This window comes from Euleptes europaea, chromosome 4, assembly GCF_029931775.1.
Source record: "Euleptes europaea isolate rEulEur1 chromosome 4, rEulEur1.hap1, whole genome shotgun sequence".
NCBI classification, from domain to species: domain Eukaryota; kingdom Metazoa; phylum Chordata; class Lepidosauria; order Squamata; family Sphaerodactylidae; genus Euleptes; species Euleptes europaea.
In genome coordinates, this window is record NC_079315.1 from 36,382,955 (window position 1) to 36,405,681 (window position 22,727).

General features: G+C 42.5%; 1 protein-coding gene across 4 annotated transcripts in view; it reads left to right on the forward strand.

Annotated features, from left to right (window-relative positions):
- Positions 1 to 22,727, forward strand: part of MLLT3 (MLLT3 super elongation complex subunit) — a 155,298-nt gene that overhangs the window by 55,072 nt on the left and 77,499 nt on the right. For all 4 annotated transcript variants that reach the window (XM_056848670.1, XM_056848673.1, XM_056848669.1 and 1 more), the window contains exons 3-4: positions 17,128 to 17,210; positions 21,627 to 21,770. In XM_056848670.1, the coding sequence (XP_056704648.1) occupies positions 17,128 to 17,210; positions 21,627 to 21,770 (227 nt within the window). The remainder of the gene's footprint in view (positions 1 to 17,127; positions 17,211 to 21,626; positions 21,771 to 22,727) is intronic.

The window sequence follows — 22,727 nt, forward strand, 5'->3', positions numbered from 1 at the left end:
AATTCGGCCCTGAACAATGTCACACTGAGATCAAAATAAGAAAAAGTAACTAACTAGCCCATAAAGAAATTAATATTTTTTAATCTTAATTGTCTGGGAAAGAAATTTGGCAACTGCCAATGTAATATTAGAATCCACCCCTGCTAAAATAACCCTCAAATTGTCCAATTTAGAGTCAGATTCCCGGATAAAAGGCTTTATCCATCTGTTTCTAGCCTTGCTGAGCAAGTCACAGCTAAACAAAGCATGCTGAAGAGTGTCTATTTGGCCAGAACCACATTGACATACTCTCTCGCAGTACGGTACCCTATTTAAACGACCTATTAATTCCCCCATTCCAAAAAAGTATCGTATTTTTCGCTCCATAAGACGCACTTTTTTCCTTCTCAAAAGTGAGGGGAAATGTGGGTGCGTCTTATAGAGCGAATGTGCGCACAGAGCCGGCTGGGCGCGCTGGGAGGCAGCCGGGGAAAGCTGCCTCGCGCCGTTCCAGCGCGCCCAGCCGGCTCTGTGCGCCCGCCCAGCCCGCTCTGTGCGCTTGCTCGCCTCCCAGCTCGGAAGCGGAGGGGGGGGCGGCTTGGCGCGCCCGCCCGCCTCCTCCCCGCCCGCTCTGAGCGCTTGGCGCGCCTCTCCTGCCCGGCTCCTCCCAGCTCGCTCTGAGCTCTTGGAGCGCCCGCCCGCCTCCTCCCCGCCCGCTCTGAGCCCTTGGCGCGCCCGCGTGCCCGCTCCCTGCCCGCGTTTTTAGAGGAGGAAAACAAGATTTTTTCTTGTTTTCCTCCTCTAAAAACTAGGTGCGTCTTATGGAGCGGTGCGTCCTATGGAGCGAAAAATACGGTAACTAGCAGTGACACCAGGTCGCAAGACATGGGGGGAGACTGCAACAGTTCCAGTCCCAATGGGACCAGCTGCAACTGGATGCATGGGTAAAAACAACTGATAAAATCCGGCTATTGCATAGAGTTTCGAAGTCTCCCCCAAGACAGATTCCTGCAGTCTCTGACATTCCTCAATCCAGACAAAGGTTTGAGAACCATCAAAGCCATAGACCACCTCATCCACATAGGAGCCATAGAAACGGTACCGTGGACGGAGCACCAATCTGGAATAGACCATCCCTTTCACAGTCCCTAAGAACAGGGACTGGTGGGCTATACTGGACTTAAAATTGGTAAGTTGCCAAGCTCTTCCGAATGGAGATGCTCTGCTCCATCTTAGAAGTTCTGCACCCAGATTTGTTTCTTACGCCTCCATGAGGTCTATAGAAATATCTCCATATACCAATTCATCCAGCCCATTGACAGTATTTCAGGTTTGCCTACCAGTGGTCTAGTGTTCCTGTTGTTCTGATCCTTGTGCTGTTGTACACATCATGTAGGTTGCTTTCAGAGTAATTCGGCCTTAATATTAGTTGGCAGGTTTTTGTGACATAAGTGCTACATCATGTGCTTATCATACAATACTCTTTGTTCACTGTCATAGTGGTGTGTGGCCTCATCTCCTTTCCCACATTGAAAGTAATCTGGGACTAGGCAGGATATGGTAGTACCCAGCAGCAATTCATATAGCTATGGAGCTTCTCTGATATTCTTTCTAATCATATTTTTTCTATACCCCCTGGTTACTATTGATGGCAGATTGTGGTGGATGTGCCTTTTCATCATTGCTTTTGTTCTTGGCAAATCTTTGTTTCTAATCATGTTTTTTCTATACCCCCTGGTTACTTCTGATGGCAGATTGTGGTGGATGTTCCTTTTCATCATTGTTTTTGTTCTTGGCAAATTTTTATTTTTGTTCTAGGAACTGTTTTTGAAATTTGGATTGATTTTTTCTTTGTTTTAATATGTTCTGTGAAGAAACCAAAGCTGTCTCTTCCCAGACATAAAAGAAGATACAAATCCAGATTTTTTTGTTCTGTTAGAAGTTTTAGGAACTAAAGATGTTTAAAGAAGTCTCAGGCAGTGGCTCCAATGGGGAAGGTTAGTTTAGATATCTATGTAGCTGGAACTTTATATGGTGCTTTTTAGGATAAATGTATAATGATTTACCAGGTAATTATAACATGGTGCATATGTTAAGAATTGGTAAGCTGACTGAAACTGTCTATAAAGTTTTAAGGAAAAACTTACTATTTCCCTGCTTTCTCAAAGTTTTGGCCAGGTCAAATGTGTGGCTGCTTTTCACTCAGTGCTTGGTGATGACTGGCTTTCCAAGTGATTATACAAGCACCAGGCAGTGCCTGGAGATCTCCTGGAGTTACAACTGATATCCAGACAGTGACTGCTCTTTGGAAGGTAGAGTCTATGGCATTATACCCTGCTGAGATTCACTGTTCACCGTTGTATCAGTGGAGTGCAGCATGGTGGATGAAGAGTGCAGCACGCAGGGTTTAACATCCTTCCAGGGTTTCTGTTTTTGGGCATCAAGCTTGCTCTGGGAAATTTAAGAATAGGTCATTCAAGAAACATCTCAAGTGATTTCCGAACTTCTTTACCTTAACAGTAGATCAGAGTATTATTTTGTGAGGAATGAACAATTAAAACTGTAAATAAGTAACCATGGTTAATTTATGTTAGGGTACCTAAACCTCGGTTAAGGACTGGCTGCAACCAAATTATGCAACCCATAATTTGACATGGACTTTCAGGCCATGGTTTATTTGCAGAATATAGCAGCCAAGAAAGTAACAGGAGCCAGCTGAGTAAATCATACCAGCATATATCTAACCTGCTTATGGACTTCATACAGTGGGACTTCCCCACCTCTAACCCTCCTGTTGCAACCCACTGAGCCCCGCTGAAATTTTGTCCCTGAGAGTCGGTGGACCCCCAGGAACACTATAGAAGCAAAATGAGGGTCCTGTGATCAGAAGGGGATTTGGGCAGAAATTGCTGCTTCCTCTTCTGCAAGCAGAAATGCTACTTTGTCAGAGGAATCCTGGGATACAAGCCATTATGCCAGTCTTCTGACATTGTCTGCTGGTTTGTTTCTGGGTTCGTTTTTTTTTAAGTGCTGGTTTTAAAAGCTGCCTGTGGTGTATTCAAGATATGTGAGGAGCACCTACTCCCATATAAGCCTACTTGCATGTTGGGATCTTCTGACAGGGCCCTTTTTCATATCCCCTGGTAACATGACACAAAGATCTGCTAACAGTGGCAACTGAGATTGGAGACTTCCCAGCCAAAGAAAATTAGCTTTCATCTTCCCTACTGGCATTTTAAAATGCAAGACACAGGCAGTGCTTTTTAGGAGAATGTTTGACTGCTAGCAAGATTCTTTTGGTGTGGCGGTCTTCTAGTTTTGTTGTATGGCTTCTGTTCCTTCTTATGGGCTTGTTATTTAATATGCAGCAGAGAGGGTTTTCTCTCATTTATTTCTGTCAATAGTTGCTAGCCATGTTGAGGATTTCATAAAAAGGTAGGGCATACATGTTTTTAATAAATGCATTTAAATATGGTGGTTGATATTCAAACTATCTTGTTTGATAAGCATATTCTTTCACAAGCCCAACTTACCTGATCTTGAAGTCTTTCTTGCAAGCAATATTGTGAGCAGTTTTGCATCTGGGCAGCAGTTGGCATGGCAGTAAGGTAACTGCTGACCATGCAGGCTTGGTGATTGTGCCCTGGATCATCAAGGGATGTTTGTTTTACTAGTAGCTACTGTTAAGTTGCATGTGTTGTCTTCGTGCCTCTGTAGTTGGCAGCATTCTCGCCGCCTTTGTTTCTTTGCTCTTCACGACCAGAATACCTTTCTTTCTCTCTTTTCTCTCCTTCTACCTTCCTTCCTTCCGCCCTGGTCATTTTCATAGGTTTGGTTTTGGAGATAAACTGCTTCAAACTAATACACCAAGGCCATTTATACATGGTTGTTTCCTCGTAATCACTCCACCGACTACTTCGGGGCATTGTCTTGATTATGCATGAATTTTTTGACCGTCAGAGGTCTCCTCGCTCTCCGCACGCATTTCCATGCATTTTGCTTGGGTTTTATGGATGGTGGCTAAATATCGAATGAATTGAAACAAAATGTATAGTTTAAATAGTTTAAATACCATCTCAGAACATAATTTTCTTAGGAATTTACATTCAGTAACAGCTTCTGCCTAATTTTATTTCTTTGTCTCCTTAAGGAGAAGAGTTAAATGCCTGATTGTTTTAGGTATATTTCAGTTTTCTAGGAATATAAAATTATAGTGTACTTTGTAAATCTATGCCAGAAATCATTTTTGGAACACTGTAGTGGCAAAGATCGAAATGGTACCATAGCAAAAGTAAAAATCTGTAATGCAGTTGGCTTTTGAAAAGACTTTAAACCCTTTAAAAATGTTATACCAGGAGTTTAGTGGGTGGGGAGGGACTGTTAGAAACAAAGAAGCATGGGTGTTTTTAAAATATATACTGGCCTTGGGTTTGAACAGACTTGGATTTGATTGGAGTGGCCTTACAGATCAATGAAATAAGAAGCATGTGTACAAGGATACAGTTACATGAAATAGCTAAAACAAAAGCAAGACTTTTAGCATTCATTTAAAACGTCTGTACCTTTGTAACAACAAAAATGAATCTTGTCACTTTGTTTGCAAAGCTTGTAAATGTTTAACTTCCAGGCACCTTTTCCCCCCGCTTCTCCCCACCCTTGTTGATTTGTAATGGGGGAAAGGCTAACCTCTGGGGAGCAGGGTTTAAGAAAAACAAACTTGAATCATTGGCAGAGCAAGCACAATGCATCTATTCTGGTAGCCTGAGGGAAGCCTTGCTTTGTTTAGACTGTTTATGCTGGTTGTCTCAGTTAAACTAGTAAAAATTCTAACTTTTCCATCAAGGCTTTTTATTCCTAGAAGCAAGGAAGGGTGTGATACATTCATTGCATGTGAAGTAATTTGTATACATATATACGGACAGGAACCCTGAGAAGCAAAGGATGGAATTTATCAGGCCGCACTATTCCTTTCAGTAGTGATTGTACAGAAGCAATGCTTTATAGATTATTCCTTAGGTATGTGTGCTTACTCATAGGGTCGCCATGAGTCGGAAGCGACTTGACGGCACTTAATACACACGTGTGCTTACATCCCTTTGATTCTGAGGTACCATTTAGGACTACTGGACTGTTTCTGTTTAGGCTGTGTCAGTTCCAAGTCAGGGCTTGTATGTTGGAATGCTCCATATAAAATAATTCCCTGCACACAGAAATCTGGCCTGTTGGAATAAAACTGGGCTTAGAACTTTTGGCCTTGACATTTACTTTTCTGTTTGTAGGGATATTCTTCTTCTTCTTCTTCTTCTTTTTGTATTGAGAAGCATTCAAATATGTGAGCTCTGATCTTTGCACAGCTCACGCAGAGGCTTTAGAACTTAGTAAGAACTAGGCCTCAGTCAAAAGGGTGGTTGAGGTATTACCTGTTTGGTGATGTGGCTGTGCCAGCCATCCTTCAGAAGTATGCTTGCATGAGCAAACATAATTTGTGAGTGGGGAGTCATACCATATTTGTTGACAGCAGCTTTGCAATGTTGCCAGTGCTCATGAATTCCTAGGTTGTAAATTGCTCATTCAGCTGTTCAAATGGGGGATGGCCAAGGAGGTGGAAGGGTGATGGTTGTAAGATTTGAAACAGTCTTTTGATAGAAAATTTCATGCTCTCGCTCTGAGGAGGAGGACATCGTGAGCATCAGATGATTCCCACTGGTTGCTCAGAGAGGCAGGATCAAACTTCCTTTTCCTGTCTCCTGGGCAGGAATCGCCTGTTCAGTTTTGCTTCTGCCTCGCTAGGGAGAAGCAGCAGCAGAAGTAGCTCTGCAGCGGCTACTTCCTTGAGTTTAGGAAAACCTTCCTTTCTTCAGCTATTACCTTCTATCTAACTATCTCCTGCCTCGTTCCTGCTTGGTATCTATTTTTATCACTTAGTCTCTGTTCTCTCTCTCTCTCTCTTTTGTGATGTTAACTTGGAACAAAGAAGACAAGATGGTGACCCAGGAGGACTTTGGAGACAAAGGGTTCCTCTCTGAAGAAGACCACTTTCCTGGGCTCCTTTCTTGTATGGGGCAGCGTACCAAGCAACCCTCAGGCAACTGCTGAATCCTCAGTCCGATATTGTGGCCATAGTCAGGAGATCCTTTAAGGAGGAATTCCAATATCTACAGGCTCCCTTTGTTGCCACTTCATGCCAGGGATTGCAGGGCTCTCCCTCTAGTTTCCTTCTACACCTTCCTCCCAACCAGGACAACCTTTGTGAGAGGATGGCACCCCAGAATAGGGAGTTAAGCCAGCAATGGCCCACAAAGGCAACCAGAAAACTATTCCCCCAGCACCAGGCCCCAGTCACTGGGCATACTACCTCTCTGCTCTTCAGGACGGAGAAGGAGAAGAGGGAATTCTCCTTGAATGAGAAAGATCCAGTAGTAGAAGACCAACAGACTAAGCTGCTTTTGGGGGAGGATTATCATAGTCTCCTTTCAAAAGTCATTATGGCACTAGACTTATCAGAGGAGCCAGACTCTGAGGATGAACCAAAAGGGAAAATCTGATGAAGACCGAGAGGGATAAACCTCTAGTTAATAGACAATTTCCAGCCAGCACTAAGAAATTATACAATCTGCCACCACACGCCTTGAAGTTATTTCAGGTGCCTCTAGTAGATGCCCCCATTGTGGAACTTCAGTCCTCTGATTTACTTTCAGAGGATGGCATGGGCTCAATTAAGGATCCCCTAGATAGAAGGGCCAAACTCACTTCTAGGAAGGCCCATGAGGCTTCAGCCCTTCCTATTCAAGCGTCAGTCATGGCGGCCATTGTCTGGACCAGGAAGCTGTCCCAACTGATTCTTCAGGAAAATTGGAGAGCCGCAGAGGGTATTATCTGTTTCCTGAAAGTGGTCACCTTTTTGACGGATGCTTCATTAGAGTCCATGACATTTGTGGTTAGATCTGTGGCTGCCTCCTCGGCTTCCAGACGAGCTCTGTTGCTGAGGGCCTATCATTCAAAGTCTGTTCTTATGGCCTATCCCTTCCAGGGTGTACAGCTCTTCAGAGACAGGCTAGACAAAATCCTGGTGGAAACTAAGGATAAGAAAAAGGCTATGCCAAGACACATGAAAAAGGATTCTTCTTCCTTTCCTTCCTTTCAATCTTTCCACATGCTTTCTTGCTTCAGGACTGACCACAGGTGTAATTTCTGGTCAGGTGGAAGGGGCTCCTTTCAGAAGGGAAACTGGTTTGGCAGAACCTCCCAGTTTCATCAGTCACGATCAGACAAACCTGACAGGTTTTCCAAACAGGAAAAACAGTGACACCTGGACATCACAAGTAGGGGGAAGGCTTCAGTATTTTACCTGCAAGTGGGAACTTTTACAACCAGGTCTTTGGGTCTGGCAGGTACTTCAGATGGAATAGAATAGAATTGCCTCCCACTGGATCATTTCATTCAGTCCCCCAGGTCCACCAACCCCCCCAAAAACACACAAGGACACGATCTGCAACTGAACATCTCTGTTCCTCCAGAGGTCTACTCTATGTTTTTCACAGTGCCCAAAATGAATGGAGAATGGCATGCAATATTAGACCTCAAGCTCATGAACAGAGGCATCACAAAAAATCACTTCTGTATGGAAATCCTGCATTCCATTGTCAAGGCCCTTTGTCCCGGAGGCATATCTTCACATCTCAATCCATGTGACTCATCACAAGTTCCTCCACTTCACTTATTGGAAGCATCATTACCAGTTCAGAGCACTGCCTTTCAGCCTGTTGTCTACCCCTAGGGTGTTCTCCAAGGTGTTGGTAAGCTTGTTGGCCCTGTTGAGGAAGCAGGGGATACGTATCCACCCTTACCTCAATGTCATCCTAGTGTTCTTGTCCTGAAGAGAGATGGCCATTCAACACACCTTCAAGGTCATCCAGGTGTTGAAGAATCATGGATACCTCATCAACAGGGAGAAGAGCAATCTTACTCCAGCCCAGAGGATCCAGCACTTGGGAGTCATAATCGATGCCAGATGCAACAGTTTTTCTCCTGGAGATCACCAAGGTCTCTCATTTGATTAACCAGACTATCAAGGCACTATCAGTAGGGTTGACACCCCTGGCTTACCTTCAAGGCTTAATGATATCTTGCATAGGTTCAGTCCCATGAGCTCGGTTTCATGCCTGACCGTTACAGTGGTTCCTGAGACCCTACTAACAGCAGATACTCCAAAAAAGGAACATACCTTTGACACTACCATCAGTGACCAGAGTCTCACCTAGTGGTCGAAGACAAGCAATTTAAGAAAAGCTCAACCTTACCTGCATGATTCCATCGTCCTGATCTTCACGGACACCAGTCTGGAGGGCTGGGGAGCCCCATACATCAACACCTGGTGTGGGGTCTTTGGTCCCAGAAAGATAAGACTCTTCGCATCAAGACTAGAACTCAGGGCAGTTAAAAGATGTAGATTTTTGATGAAGGAGCAGAATTCCATGTGCTAATCCGCATAGACAACATCTTGGCCAAGGCCCATGTGAACAAGCAAAGAGGGTCCTGATCTTTGTCCCTGCATCGGGAAGCTGAGAGCATTCTGTCTTGGGCAGAGAAGCATCTTCAGCCGATAAGAGCAGAGCGCATTCAGTGCAATCTCAGTGACCAAACTGACTGGCTAAGTCAGCAAGTCATTGACAAGGGTGAATGGTCTCTGAAGAAGGAGACCTTCCGTCTGATAGTACAGAGGTTCAGCATACCAGGGGTGGATCTCTTCACGTCAGTGGCAAACCATCAGATTCCATACTTCTTTTCAGCTAGCGTGGTGTAGAGCCAGCATGGTGTAGTGGTTAAGAGCAGTGGTTTGGAGCAGTGGAGTCTGATCTGGAAAACCAGGTTTGATTCCCCAATCCTCCACATGAGCGGCGGAGGCTAATCTGGTAAACTGGATTTGTTTCCCCACTCCTACGCACGAAGCCAGCTGGGTGACCTTGGGCAAATCATTCTCTCTCAGCCTCACCTACCTCACAGGGTGTCTTTGTGGAGAGGGGAAGGGAAGGTGATTGTAAGCCGGTTTGATTCTCCCTTAAGTGGCAGAGAAAGTCAACATATAAAAACCAACTCTTCTTCTTTTTGAGGTACACCCATCCAGGAGCAGAACAAGTGGATGACTTGCTGCCCCCCTGGCCGATGAATCTATTATATGCCTTTCCTCCCTTTCCGATCATCCCAAAGGCTCTGAGGAAGGTTCACCAGGAACAAGCAATGGTCCTATTTGTAGCACCAATTGGGCATGCAGACCGTGGATCTCCGACTCTCAGGGAACTCTCAGTTCAGAATCCTTGGTGCATTCTGGTCACCCAGGACATTCTCTATCAGGGACCTGATTGACCCAGATTGGCTGCGACTGACCATTCGGGTATTGAGAGGCAGCGGCTCTTAGGCTTGGGCTATGATCCAAGTGTTGTGGATAACATTTTAGAGTCCAGGAAACAGTCTATAAGGAGGACCTACAACTCTTCGTGGAAGGCCTTCGTGTGGTGGTGCAAACGGAAGTAGGGAGACCCAATGAAACCAAATATAGGTAAGATATTGGAGATTCTGCAGTATGGTATATGTCAAAGTTTCAAGGCTTCAACCTTACTTAGGCAAGTAGCGGCCATCATGACGGTTATTCCACACTTGGCAGGATACGTTCTCACGAAGCACCCCCACATCAATTCCTTTCTCAAAGGAGTGACACAGTTGACATCAACAGCAATTCACAGGTTCCCAATCTGGCGGCTTCCTGTAGTCCTTTCAGCACTCACCAAGCTTCCTTTCGAACCCTTTTGGGAGGTCCCTCTGAAGTACCGTGTTATGAAGACTCTATTCCTGACTGCTGTGACTTCGGCTTCTAGGGTCTTGAAACTGGGAGCCCATTCAGCAAGGAGAAGGGTCTCTGCATTTTTTCATAAGGATAAGGTCGTTCTTCATCCGGATCCAACATTCATACCGAAGGTCAACTCGACATTTCATCGACAACAGGAAATCCACCTTCTTTCCTTTTGCCCGCAACCTCATCATGCCAGAGAAAGAAAATGGCATATTCTAGACCTTATACGTGTGCTTCGTATTTACCTTAGATACACCGAGGATATTAGGCAGATGGCCTCCTTGTTTATAACTTTTACTCCTCCAAATAAGGGGAAGAAATCATTGAGGGCTGCGATAAGTTGTTCTGTTCGTCAGTGCATCAAGCAGGCAGATAAGGCCAGCAACACTGAGTGGCATTACCACACATTCCGTGCATAGCGCAGCTACTTACGCAGCTTTTGACAGGCAGGCTTATGTAGAGAAGATTTGTCGAGCAGCCACATAGTCCTCCATCTCCATTGTCCAGCATTACCTGTTGAACTCTTACTCATCTGCAGATACAGCCTTCAGGCATAGAGTGCTCCAACATGTCATTAATGAGGACTAGTCCCACCCTGAGGAAGGTCGAAGCTCTTGGAGATCCTGATGTTCAAGGTGCCGTCCTCCTCAGAGTAAGAATGGAACTTAATTACTTACCGTGTGGGTTCCTTCTCCTCTGAGGTAAGGAGGCAAAATGGAGAACAGGAAAAAAGGAGGATACCAAGAAATCTTTTGGAAGAAAAGGAAGTATGATAGTGCCTTCTTCCTTTCTGTTAATCTCTGCTTGTTCTCATTATGGTTACGTTACTTCAGTGTTAACCCTAGTTGAAGTAATTGTTGTTTCTGCCCTGAATTCTTTCCTTTCCTTATAGTAGCACCGAAAGTATGTAAACTGAGCAGGGAATTCCCGCCCAGGATACAGGAAGAGAAAGTTTGATCTCCCTGAGCAACCAGTGGGAATCACCCGACGCTCAAGATGCCCTCCTTATCTCATAGCAGAAAGAACCCTCACGGTAAGAAATCAAAGTTTTGTTTCATCGCTAATCAAAACAGGAGCCCTGTCAGAGTTTTGGGATAAGCACACAATTCAGAAATACAAATTAATATACAGAAATGTTTTGTATACATGAACTATTGTAGACAAGTAAATAGAATCTTTGCAAAATGAAGCCTGGATAAACATTATAGGAGTGAACCAATCACTTAAAATCCAGAAGTATGTTTTAGTTTGATTGCTATTTCATGATAAACTTTGTTGAGACATCAGGTATTTGATGCAGAATAATATCTGCAGTTGGCAGGTATTAGGCTTCCTACACATACTATTGTGTGTAGAAACTGTGTATATTTTAAAAATGCATTCAGAAAGGGCAATTTCATATTTGATTGTATATGGATAGATATTTTGGCTCCTAATGTGGTGTTACAACACCGTTGCTTGTTTCAGTAGCAAAGGATACATTTTACTACTGTTACTAGGTTATGGGTAAATAGTATTGATTAAATGCTGAAAAAAGACACAGCTTCTTGCAGTGAATTACTGAAAGCAACAGGAAATTATGAGACTTAAAATTCCCATTTGCTCATGGCAGTAAGAACAGTATGTAAAGTTTTCAGTAATGACGAAGGCTATGGCACAGAAATAATATTAGCTGCTCAGTTTAATATTAATGTCCTCAGCTACTTAATTGGCTGGGATCTGAATAATTTTCCTCCATTATTGGGCAGATGATGTTTGCTGTGTCATACTGAATTTTTAATATGATGATGAAAGGAGCTGAAAAGGTTGAGTCTGTATTGGGACATCATATCGTAGTGTTTATTTGCATTACAGAGAGGCTGTTTATTTTTCTTCTGCTTCTTATGGCTGCTGTGGCTAAAGTTTTACAGGATGGATTATTGCTATGCAATCCCACCCGCCCTGTTTAGGAATTTTTAGAGAAGGTACTTGTAGTTTAAATGGACTTTTATTGCATGGTAATTGCATGGTAGAACACACATAACAGTCATACTATCAGTATCCATTGACTGAGAAAATGCATAATGCAAAAGCTATTATGAATTTATATTTTATTAGTCCCAAAAGCATCTACATACATTTTAAAAACAATAATATATGTACGAGGCACTTATTTAGTCTATAGAAGGTATGTTTACTTGTTTATTATACTGGCGTGGTTCTGGCTGGTGCTGTTTTGCAATTTTCAGGGATTGGAAGTCTGAAGGTACAGGCCAGTGGCTTGAGTCAGTATAAGGAAACTTCATATGTTTGTATAGTTTGGAGTTAGTGGTGCAACTGTCTAGAGTGATCCCTTTTAGCAGTTTGTGTTCATGAGAATTCACTTAGATTCCCAATGATCTTTCAGTCCTTGACAGAACAAATGGCGGATTCTTGATTTCAATCTTGTTTTTCCAGAGGAAAGTTGGGTCCCAAAGGAGCTCACAGGTGTCAGAATTAAACACAAACAATGATTAAACTGAAGTACAAAATGTTCCTTGTGGAGAGAATTCTAAATGTTGCTGTCCAGCGTCAGTGGCATTAGGGGCTGCCCTCCCCACTTCTGCAAATTTCCCTAGAAGGCCACTGCAGTCACCGAACGGCTAGCTGTAGACCTCTGGAGGAGAAGGCAATGCTGCTGTAGAAGGAAGCATCCCGGCGTTCACACTTGGTCCGAGGGCAAGAGGCCTGGCAGCAAGGTAGCCAGCAGGGATCCGACTCGGGTGCAGCAGCCAGTGGCAAGACGTCCTTCGGGGGCTGGCGATCCAGCAGCAGCAGCAGAGAGAGGGGGAGCCCATAGGGAAATTGGCCACAACGGAGTGGCCCAGAAGCATGGAGGGACAAGTCTCCAGGCTTGAGACAGTGACAACCACTGCAAGGTCAAGGATCCCAGGTGGTGGCAGGGGGATGAGAGCGAGGGAACACGGCGGCATATGGTGGGGATTCCGCCCAGCTGAGGGGAATTAAGGGTGGGGTCAGGCTTTAGTGAGGGGGGGGCCTGGGAGGAAAAGGTTAAAAGGAGGAAGTTGCCTCAGGCCAGGGAGGAAGGTGGCTGTAAGGGTTGGAGGCGTCTTGCCAGGCCTCATCTCCAGTGTATGCTAAGTAGGGCTGTTGAAAAAAAAATCGGTAAAGTTCGGCACGGCAAAATTCGGCCCTTTTTAATTCGGGCTGTGCCGAAGTCCGAACTCCCTCGCTTTGGATCCGCGAAATTCAGCGCGAGATCCGGAGATCCGCCTGCCCAGGCGGCGCCCACCACTTCAGAGTCAGGAAGGGGGCGGGGGTCTTTAAAGAGCCCCCCGCGCGTCTTCATGGAAGCCCCGTGAAGGTGTGGGGGGGCAGAGGGGTTTAAAGACCCCCGCCCCTCTTCCCGGGAGTCCCGGGAAGAGGGGCGGTGGGATGCCAAGCCCCTCTGCGCTGTCTGCGCAGGCAGGGCAGAGGGGTTTAAAGACCCCCCCGCCTCTCTTCCCGGGACTCCTGGGAAGGCGGGAGGTGGGTTGCCAAGCCCCTCTGCGCTGTCTGCGTAGGCAGGGCAGAGGGGTTTAAAGACCCCCCCGCCCCTCTGCTGCTTCCCCGAACCCCGAATTTGCCGAATTTATTCCCAAATACCCCGAACTTGCTGAATTCGGCTCCCTGTTTTCCCTCTTTTTTTGAGTTTGGTTCTTCCCGAACTAAAAACCGCCGAATCAGGGGAAATTCGGCTGTTTTTAGGTTAGGGACGAACCGAATCGACAGCCCTAATGCTAAGGATTGCCCAGTGCCACCTGCCTTCCTGGATGGGGGTTCAGAGCAGGCCCATACAGTTAGGGGCGTGGCTGCCATGGAGGCAAGCCCAGGAGAAAGGCAGAGGTAGGGGAGAACTGAAACCTGCCCAAACTGAAGCTCTCTGACATCCCATTTTCCTACTTATTCATCCTGAACTTGATGCTCAAGGAAACAAAATTGTTTCCTGAGAGCTGACGGTTGCTGACCTGGGGAAGTTGAAATCTTCAGAGAGAACTTTTCTCTCTCCCCAGATACTAGAATGCAAGGGCATCCAGTGAAGCTGATGGGCAGTAGATTCAAGATGGGCAAAAGGAAATATTTATTTTCACGATGGTTGATTAAAATACGGAATTCGCTGCTAGAGGTAGAAGGGGATAAGACAGATTAATTAGAGAATAGGTCTTTCAGTAGCTACTAGCCATGGTGACTGACAGGAACCTCCACTTTTACAGGCAGTAAACCTCTGAATACCAGTGCCAGGAGGCAACATCAGGGAAGGCCTTGGCATCTATGCCTTGTTGGTGGTTCTCTAGAATAACTGGTTGGCCACTGTGTAAGACAGGATGCTGGACTAGATGGACCACTGGTCTAATCCAGTAGGGCTGCTCTTAACCATACCTTGTGGGTGTTTCCTTATTCTTTTAACTTCCATTCAAGCTTCAAACAGGGATTATCTTAAAACCTTTTGAATTGGAATGCAGTTTGTGTGTGAGAGAGGCATTTGGCTTCATGAAAAGCGATTAATTGCATTTCAGTTAACCAAAGTATGGTTTGGGGGGGGTAGTGTTTCATGTTTCTAAATGTTTTTGTTCCATGTGTTTACCATGTGTTTTGAAGAGAGTACGGACTAAAATAAAATAGAGCTTTTTATTCTTTTCTGTATTGTTGCCAGTATTCCTAGCATATGCATGGAACGTTGTGTGCCCCTTTACGCTCTGGAATATGCTTTGTTCTTTGCTGCACAGAAATTAACTTCATGCATGCAATCTTTATGCTGCAGAAGATAAAAGTGAGTGTTTTGAAAGTGATGATTCTGAAAAATAACTATTTAACTCTTTGTTGTATAAATTCAGTTCGGGCTCATGGGCCTGCTACAGGGAATCAGATCAATGGCAAACAAGTCATCTATTGTGTGTGTGCATGTGCTCGTGTCCTTGCTTTGGGCAAGCAGTTAGCTATTCCTAGGGACACTCAGGAAATATAGTCTCCAAAGATTGTGTTCTGCCAAATAATGTAAAAACTAGCTCTAAACACTGTCCTTCAGTGTTACTCCTCTGAAGATGCCGGCCACAGCTGCTGGCGAAACGTCAGGAAAGAAAATACCAAGACCACGGTTACACAGCCCGGATAACCTACGAGAACCAATAGCTCTAAACTGCGTTTGGGAAGCTACTATTTGAACATATTGGGCTGTCTTGTACTAAGTCAAACCATTCGTTCACCTACTCTGTATGGGCTACTGTGCCTGGAAGCAGGTCTTCATGATCTCAGGCAAAGGAATGTCCTTTCCCTGCGCCTACTCCTTGGGATTCTTTCATTGGAGATACCAGGGATTAAAGATGTAAAATGTCTGGAAATTTGAAGGCATCGGGGGGATTTGGGTGTGTGTGAAATATATGCAGTTCTGAGTTTCCTATCAAACCTAAACTACTACTGCTACTGACTGAATAACATTTATAACTTATCATTTGAAATTGCACTATTTGCCATATTTGTGAAATCTAAAAGTATAAGTATTTTCTTCTTCTGTGAGAAAAACTGCAAATATACTCAGTACTTCAGAACAAGCTGCATACTTCTATACCCTATGCCACCATAGACATGTACCTTTAATTTTTTACTTTGGAGAGTTAGGAAAAATAAAAGGTGGATGTAGAAAACAAATTTCTGTAGTGAACTATTTAAATAGAAACACCATCATAGAGTCACAATAGGTAGGACTACCAACATGCTTCAATATTAAGCTAATTTTTATCATTGAAAACACTGAACTCTTTAGTGATGTGTTGTCATTAAACACATTATAGCATGTGGATTGCTGCCACAACTATTTACATTGAAACAAAAACATCTTGAAAATATTGTATACATATTGTATACAAAGTCTATTGCAAGCTATTGCTATCCAATGCAAGCTATTGCTGTCCATCCAATGTAAAGCCATTTCTTACTATAGTTTGCATGCATGTTTGGAAGCAGTAATGCCAAATGTCTCTGTTGCTTAACAGAGCTTCCCATTTGTTGTTGTGATTTGGACTTTGGATAACTTCTCAGTTTCTTGACATTGTCTGTATTACTTTGACTGAGTCCACCTGGTAGCACATGGCGTTATTTGGCTTTTTCAGGAAAATGGCAATGTCACCCAGATAACTCAATTTTTATAATTTGGGCATAACTAGAAATGGTTACATCATCGAGAATTCTTGCAGTGGATCGATCTTATCAAAATTGCTTAAGATCAAGGTCTGAATCCATATTTAGTTAATTTTTACTCTTAAAGTTGTGTTAGTTTTAAAATCTTACAACCGTTAGAATTTTTACCTTAAAGAGTGAGCTGTATTTTCTAACATGACTGTGAATGGTTTTATTTGCATTTAGCCATAGGCCATTACAAACATGTCAAGGATACCACAGATACACAATAAAAGGAAATACTAGGTTAATAAAATTCTGGATTAATAATAAATATGCATACTAAAACTATGCTAAATCGATGCATACAAAAACAACTACTACAATAAGTATTAACTAAAAATTGTGGTTGTGTCCCAATCGGCCAATGGGACCTAGCGACCATTAAAATCAACTTGAAGGATCAGCACCCTTAGCAGCCATATTGGACCTTATTTTCTTAGACTGCCCTGTATGCTCTGGCAGCAAACATGCAACTAGAAATATCAGTAGTGTTTTATTTATAGCTTCCTTAAATTTACAGTTTATAAAGTGTGACTTGAGATAACGAATGCAATTTTGGTCCCAGAACATATATTGGATATCGTTTGCTTTGAACGCTCCTTGTAAAAAAAACCTGTGCACAATTTTGCCTATGTGGATATTTGTGGGGGATTTCAATGCCTTCTTTGCCCTTGAAAATTAAAATATTTTTCCCACAAGGCCGCATGCATGTTGAATTCTTAACAAAATACTTCATGTAAAAGTTGTCTCTGTACCTAAAGAAAGTGTGGTGGGCTTTTGGTGGGCACCTAAGTGCTCTTGGAGAGACTGAAAATGGAAGCAACTGCTGCATGGTTGAGGATATCTGAGGTGGGGCGGCAGCTCAAATAACACAATGTGAGTTGTTTGATATGCCCTTTGTATTCTACTGTATCTAATAGATTCCTCCACATCAAGAAGCTGTCTCTACTTTTTCTACTCATTTTCACTTCAGGGCATAAATATTGTGTTGTAGGTAGTAAAACTTTAAAAAAATCTTAACAATTTTTTTAGGGAATTAGAAACTTCATTCATAAAATTACTGCACAAAATGTAAACACACAAACTCCTTTTTCTTTTTCTCCCAGTGTGCAAAGATCCACCATACAAAGTTGAAGAATCTGGATATGCTGGTTTCATTTTGCCAATAGAGGTTTACTTCAAGAACAAGGTGTGTACTTTGAAATTCTTGACAAATGAATATTCTCAGGGAATTTTTTGAGATTTTTCTCTTAACCAATACTATAATAAAACGTAGTAAATGTAAGTTGAAAAATATATTTTGCAATAAAAATTGAGGTGCTGTCATAATTTTGTCAAGCCATTTTTGGCACATAAAATTGGCACAAAATTGGATGTAAGTACAGAAAATGTCTTGTCTGTCCACTGAAACTGGCAAGATACTCTGCTCACACTTAAAACACATTTAAAGCAGTTAAGTTTTTAAAATGAGGGAGGCATGAGAATGACAGCTATTTCTTAAAATTATTGAAACATCTGAGATATTCTGCTCACACTTAAAGCAAACTTAAAGTGGTTCTTAAGTTTTAATAATGAATTAATTATTATTAATGAATTAATATTAATTAATTACTACTTATGTTTTAATAATGAATAATGGTGGCTATTTTTAATATTCAGTGCTCTATATTTTCTGCTTGCATTTTTTTACATTTGTTTAAATGCATTTTTTTCTATCAAATCTTTGATCTATGAAGCTATGGTCATCATATTTTGGGGAGCAGGAAATGTATAACCTGAAATGCATATTTCCTCACCAAAACACATTCATATAGCCATACTCACATTGCACATTTATACACCACCTTTCCTCTGGCTCAAAGTATCGTATAACACAGTATATGGATAATGGTCAGTTTGACTGGTCAAGTGATCATTATTTGACCACAGCCAACTAATTTCATGAAGCTCATGTCTAGGTAGCAGATTGCTATGAAAGGACTAGATGATATAATTGTAAAAGGTAAAGGCAGGAGATAGGTTCCTTGAGTCCCTGCTTTACAAAAGTCATGGTCTGCTCTTCCTACTTCCAAAGACCCACTCCTAATATAGACCAGATAGCTCAGTGCTATAATGATAAATATGACAGTTTTTAATTATAGATTTGTTTGTGTGTTTGTTTCTCTTTATTTTAAGTGAAATTTGATTTAAAATTCATTTAAAACATGGCCTTCCTAAGATGAGTTAGGATCAATATAAGGAACTGTTGTCTTTTGAATGTAGTTCACATCATTGAACCTGTTAGTAAAATAGCTGGGCCCTGTGCTAATCATGGAAGCAGCCCAATCAGGCCCCCCACAGACAAAGGAGAGGTGTCTCTGTCTGCTAAGGGGACTCCTTAGCTATGCAGAACAAATGGCTTTGTAAACTAATCAAAAAGAAAACAAACCCTAAACGTGGCCTGATAAAGTACTGACATGGAAGCAGTTGATAGTCATTTGAGGGGCAGGGATTAGCTTGCTCAACTAACCAAAAGCTCACAGAATGCCTTGAGAGACTTGAGGGGGGGTTGAGATGGGATTTCTAAATTGATTCCTTCCCTCATGATTTCCTATGAGTTCCCAGTTTGTAGTTTTATATTGGCATACTGTTATTAGTTTAGACATTAGATGCAGTTTTTCATAGTTACTGTTAACTAAGGGTTGCCTTAGTAATGACCCTCAAACGTCGGTATAGTTTTGTAAACCAATTTAAACCACAAGGAAGAGCAGGATATAAATATTTTAATAAATACTAAATAGAAATACTTGCCCTTAATTTGACAAGTATTTGAGCCAGCCCTGCCCTGGCTATACTGTCTGTACACAAAATATACAGCCAGTTAGGACACTGGCTCCTCATTTTACCTGTGTTATGAAATGCAGGATGCTCCTAAATTTGTCTACTTTGCTTTATGCACTCTTCAGCCCCGAGAAATCAATAATGGATTTATGAAATTAGAAAAAGGAATCATGAGAAGGAGCCCACGAGAACTTTTCTGCCCCCATTTATTTATTTGAAGCAGCATGCAACAAAATTGAAACATGCATCATCTCTGAAAACATTTTAAACCCAGCAATAGACAAAACTGGAAAAAACAGTCACAAGTTTCATGAGAATCAATATTGTTCTGGAATAATGGGCAGATAAACAATTGGACTCCCAACCATAAACTCAGGGAAAGCCTTGCAGGATAACTATGGTTTCCCCTGGGGTCTAACTACAGCCAGGTATGATGTCAGTTGAATTTCCTTGGGCAGGCAGGGAGAAGTCAATAATTATGCCTCTGACACCAAGAAATCCCTAGTTCTTCTTATCTCCCCTCTCAGTTAAGAAGGGAGAGTAGCCAGAGAAGATCCTTGTGAAAATACCTTAATAGGTGGGAATAGGTTCATATAGGAGAAAACGTTCCTTCAAGTATACTGGGCCCAGAGGTCAGATGCAAAATTGGGAATTGTACCTGGAAAGAAACAGGTGACCAGTGTAGTTGTTCTAAAATAGGAGTAATGTGTTCAGTGCCGCAACATGTCCCTTGTCAACATCCTTGCCTCCCAGGTTTTGTAGCAACTGAACTTAGGTCTTCAAATTGTACATTATTTTAAAAAATAGGTACTAAGGTACAAAATTAATTGTATAGGAAGTAGGCTCTGCTTCAGAAAAGCAAATGGAGGAAATCAAGGATTTGTAGCTGTGCCATAATGTACAATGGCTGCTGAAATGGTACATCTAGCCCTAGAGGATTCCAAACACTGGAAACTAATTAACTTTTTGTGAATCAGTCATGTGGCTAAAACAAACTTGTTCTGTCCATTCGCTGCAGTTCTATTGGCTCAGAGTGATGTTTCTTTTAGTGAACTCTCAGCATTACCTGTCTACTAGTATTGCTTGTTGATAATGTTGTCTTCCCATTATTGTATTAGCCACTATCCAAATTAAAACAAGGCTCTGTTCAATCAATATATTAGATTCTCTCAATACAGAGTTTCTTAACCACTGAGCTACTACAATGTGTCGTACCATGTTTGCTCCTGGGCACAGAAAATGTTTTGGTTCTGTGAAAAAAGAAGCATTTACATTTCTTTGGACAAAAAAATTCTTATCAGGGCTTGTTGTTCATCATGCTTCAAATAAGGCTGCCCTACTACTGACCTTATTTTTCACAATGTACAGCATCAAGTTCAGATAGAAAGCTGCTTTGTGGCGTTCACCCAATTCTAATTCTGTCAGGATTTTTTGGGCTGTAACATTGAACCTGGCCTGTTTTGCTCCGTTCTGAAGAACGTTAACAAGACATTTTAAGTGCACACACATTTTTTCTTTCAGAAATGAGGATTTTTTTTGTTAATGAATTGACCTTCCTTGTATAAAAGTGATTTATAAATGAGAGAAGGACTATAAAGCACTTCTCACGGTCTGTATAAATGTATATCCTTCCTGAGCCTGAAAATCAGAGCCTGTAATAAAAGACAAATAGAAAATTTCAGTGTTGGGAGGAAAAATGGTCAGTGCTGTGTCATCAAAGGACAGGTCAAACAAAGGTTTCATATTGGGTTGAATCAGAAGGTTGTCTTTTGCCATGTGAGACCCTTCCTGCAACAAAGAGAGTGCTTCCTCCACTACGGGAAGCCTCTCTTGTATCAGAAGGGAGTCTTTGGATCTAAACTACTGTCTTTGGTTTAGTAGCTCTGCGCAACTTAACTGTGACAAGCACCATTAACAGCAGAGTAGTCATAGAACACATTAACTGAGCAGTTGTAGACCAATTGCATCAATGGTAGTCTTAAACAGAAGTCCTTGGGGAAACATTGGACTGGGTCATAGAGAAGGAGATGATGTCTAAGATACTTGAATCTCTAGCATTTAGGACTCTGTACAGCAACATTAACACTTTGATTTGATAGCCAGATTTGGGTGGGCAACGTGGGAGTACTGTGTTCTGCAGGCATTCTTAACAACCTGTGGCCTCGGAACAGTTGCCAAGGGCAACCCTGATCTAGACTTCATTATAGTAATGACCTATAATGGGGCTACAAGGTGCAATTTAATGTGCTGTATGAATGATTGATATAAAGTAGGCTTATCTGCATTAATTTTACCTCTATCAAAGACCAATTGATGGATTGGGTTCAGAATAGCTTTGTTTCTGTCTTTCAACATTAAAAAAAATTCTGGCTTGCTAGAGGAATAGTACAGTAGTAGAAATTTGCTTTCCATATTAATATAATAGCTTAACATTAAGTGAAGAGGGTAGAGAAGCAGTTTAGGACTGTGAAAAAGAATACACATCTCCATGTGTTTTCTGAGCATGAAAGTTCTGGCTACTTACTCCATCTTAAGGAAGATTGCTGAAAAAATTTACAAGCCATTCTCAGCGATCCCATGATTCAAGGTTTTAGGCAGAAACAAGCTGTAATTTTAGGCATTTCTCTCCTGGGTTTCGCGGAGATATTGATTTAAGGTAATCTTCAGAATTTTAATTAATGCAATTTTCTGCTAAACCTATAAGCAAAGAAACAAATCTGTATAATAGTGAGATGAAAAATGGTTTGGTATCAGATTTCCCCCCTGACTATTGTCTAACCCATAGGAAGAACCGAAGAAAGTCCGCTTTGACTATGACCTATTCCTACATTTGGAAGGCCATCCACCAGTAAACCATCTCCGCTGTGAAAAGCTTACTTTCAACAACCCCACGGAAGAGTTCAGAAGAAAGCTGCTGAAAGCAGGAGGGGTAAGTCCTATCCAAGTGTCAAACCTACATATCAGAATGGTTTGCTGCATAAAAATGATGCATCACTTGTGACCATGTCTTAAAATCCTCATGCAAATGCATTCTTCGCTACTAAACAGTGTTTTCATCTTCAAGCTTTGTGCATCTTCAAGCTTTGTGCAGTCCCACATTGGGACTGCGCATGAGCATGCCTGTCACAAAGAGGTTATTAGCTAAAAAAACTACCATGGAGCACAGTCACGTTCTCCAGAGCAATGGTGTCCCCATCCCTCAGTTCCTTTTTCACTGCCAAAGGAGAACGACAGCTATCTCCCTCATCAATGGATTTGGTGTTTCCTAATCTATTTCCAAGAGGTTTGGTCAATTTTCTCCTTTGACCAACACTAGAAGAAGGACTAAGTAAGGTCTTGCTATCCCCCCTTGTACCACCACCCCCACTTACTGTGCAGCAGGTAGTGGGTTCTTGCATCTCCATTATGGCTCAAAAGGCATTGTTTAAGAAATACACCAGATGTAGTGCTAAAATGACTCAGATGGATTACTACAATCACTACCCCTTCTTTTGACCAAGGCCCCTGCAAAACCAGCACCAGGTCCACAACATCTGTTGAAGTCCTCAGTGCAGTCAGTTCCATCGGTGCAGCGACCCAAGCCCCAACGGCATTGTTTGCATTTGCCATCCCTGACGGTTCTGATATGTGCACTGGAACTGCCTACTAAGAAGCCCAAATTCAAGGCCAATCATAAAGAGAAACACAGAACCGAAGAGGCAGCAAGTACCAACACTGGTATGGGATCCATCTCCAGAAGTAGAGGACGTCATTGCCCCACTGAAAACTCCTTCATCTACACCAGCGTCACCTCCATTATCCTTTTCTGAGGGTGAGATTGAACCAGAACGGAATCCATCATCAGTTCTGGGACCTGCTGGATCCGAGATGGCACCACCGGTTCTGT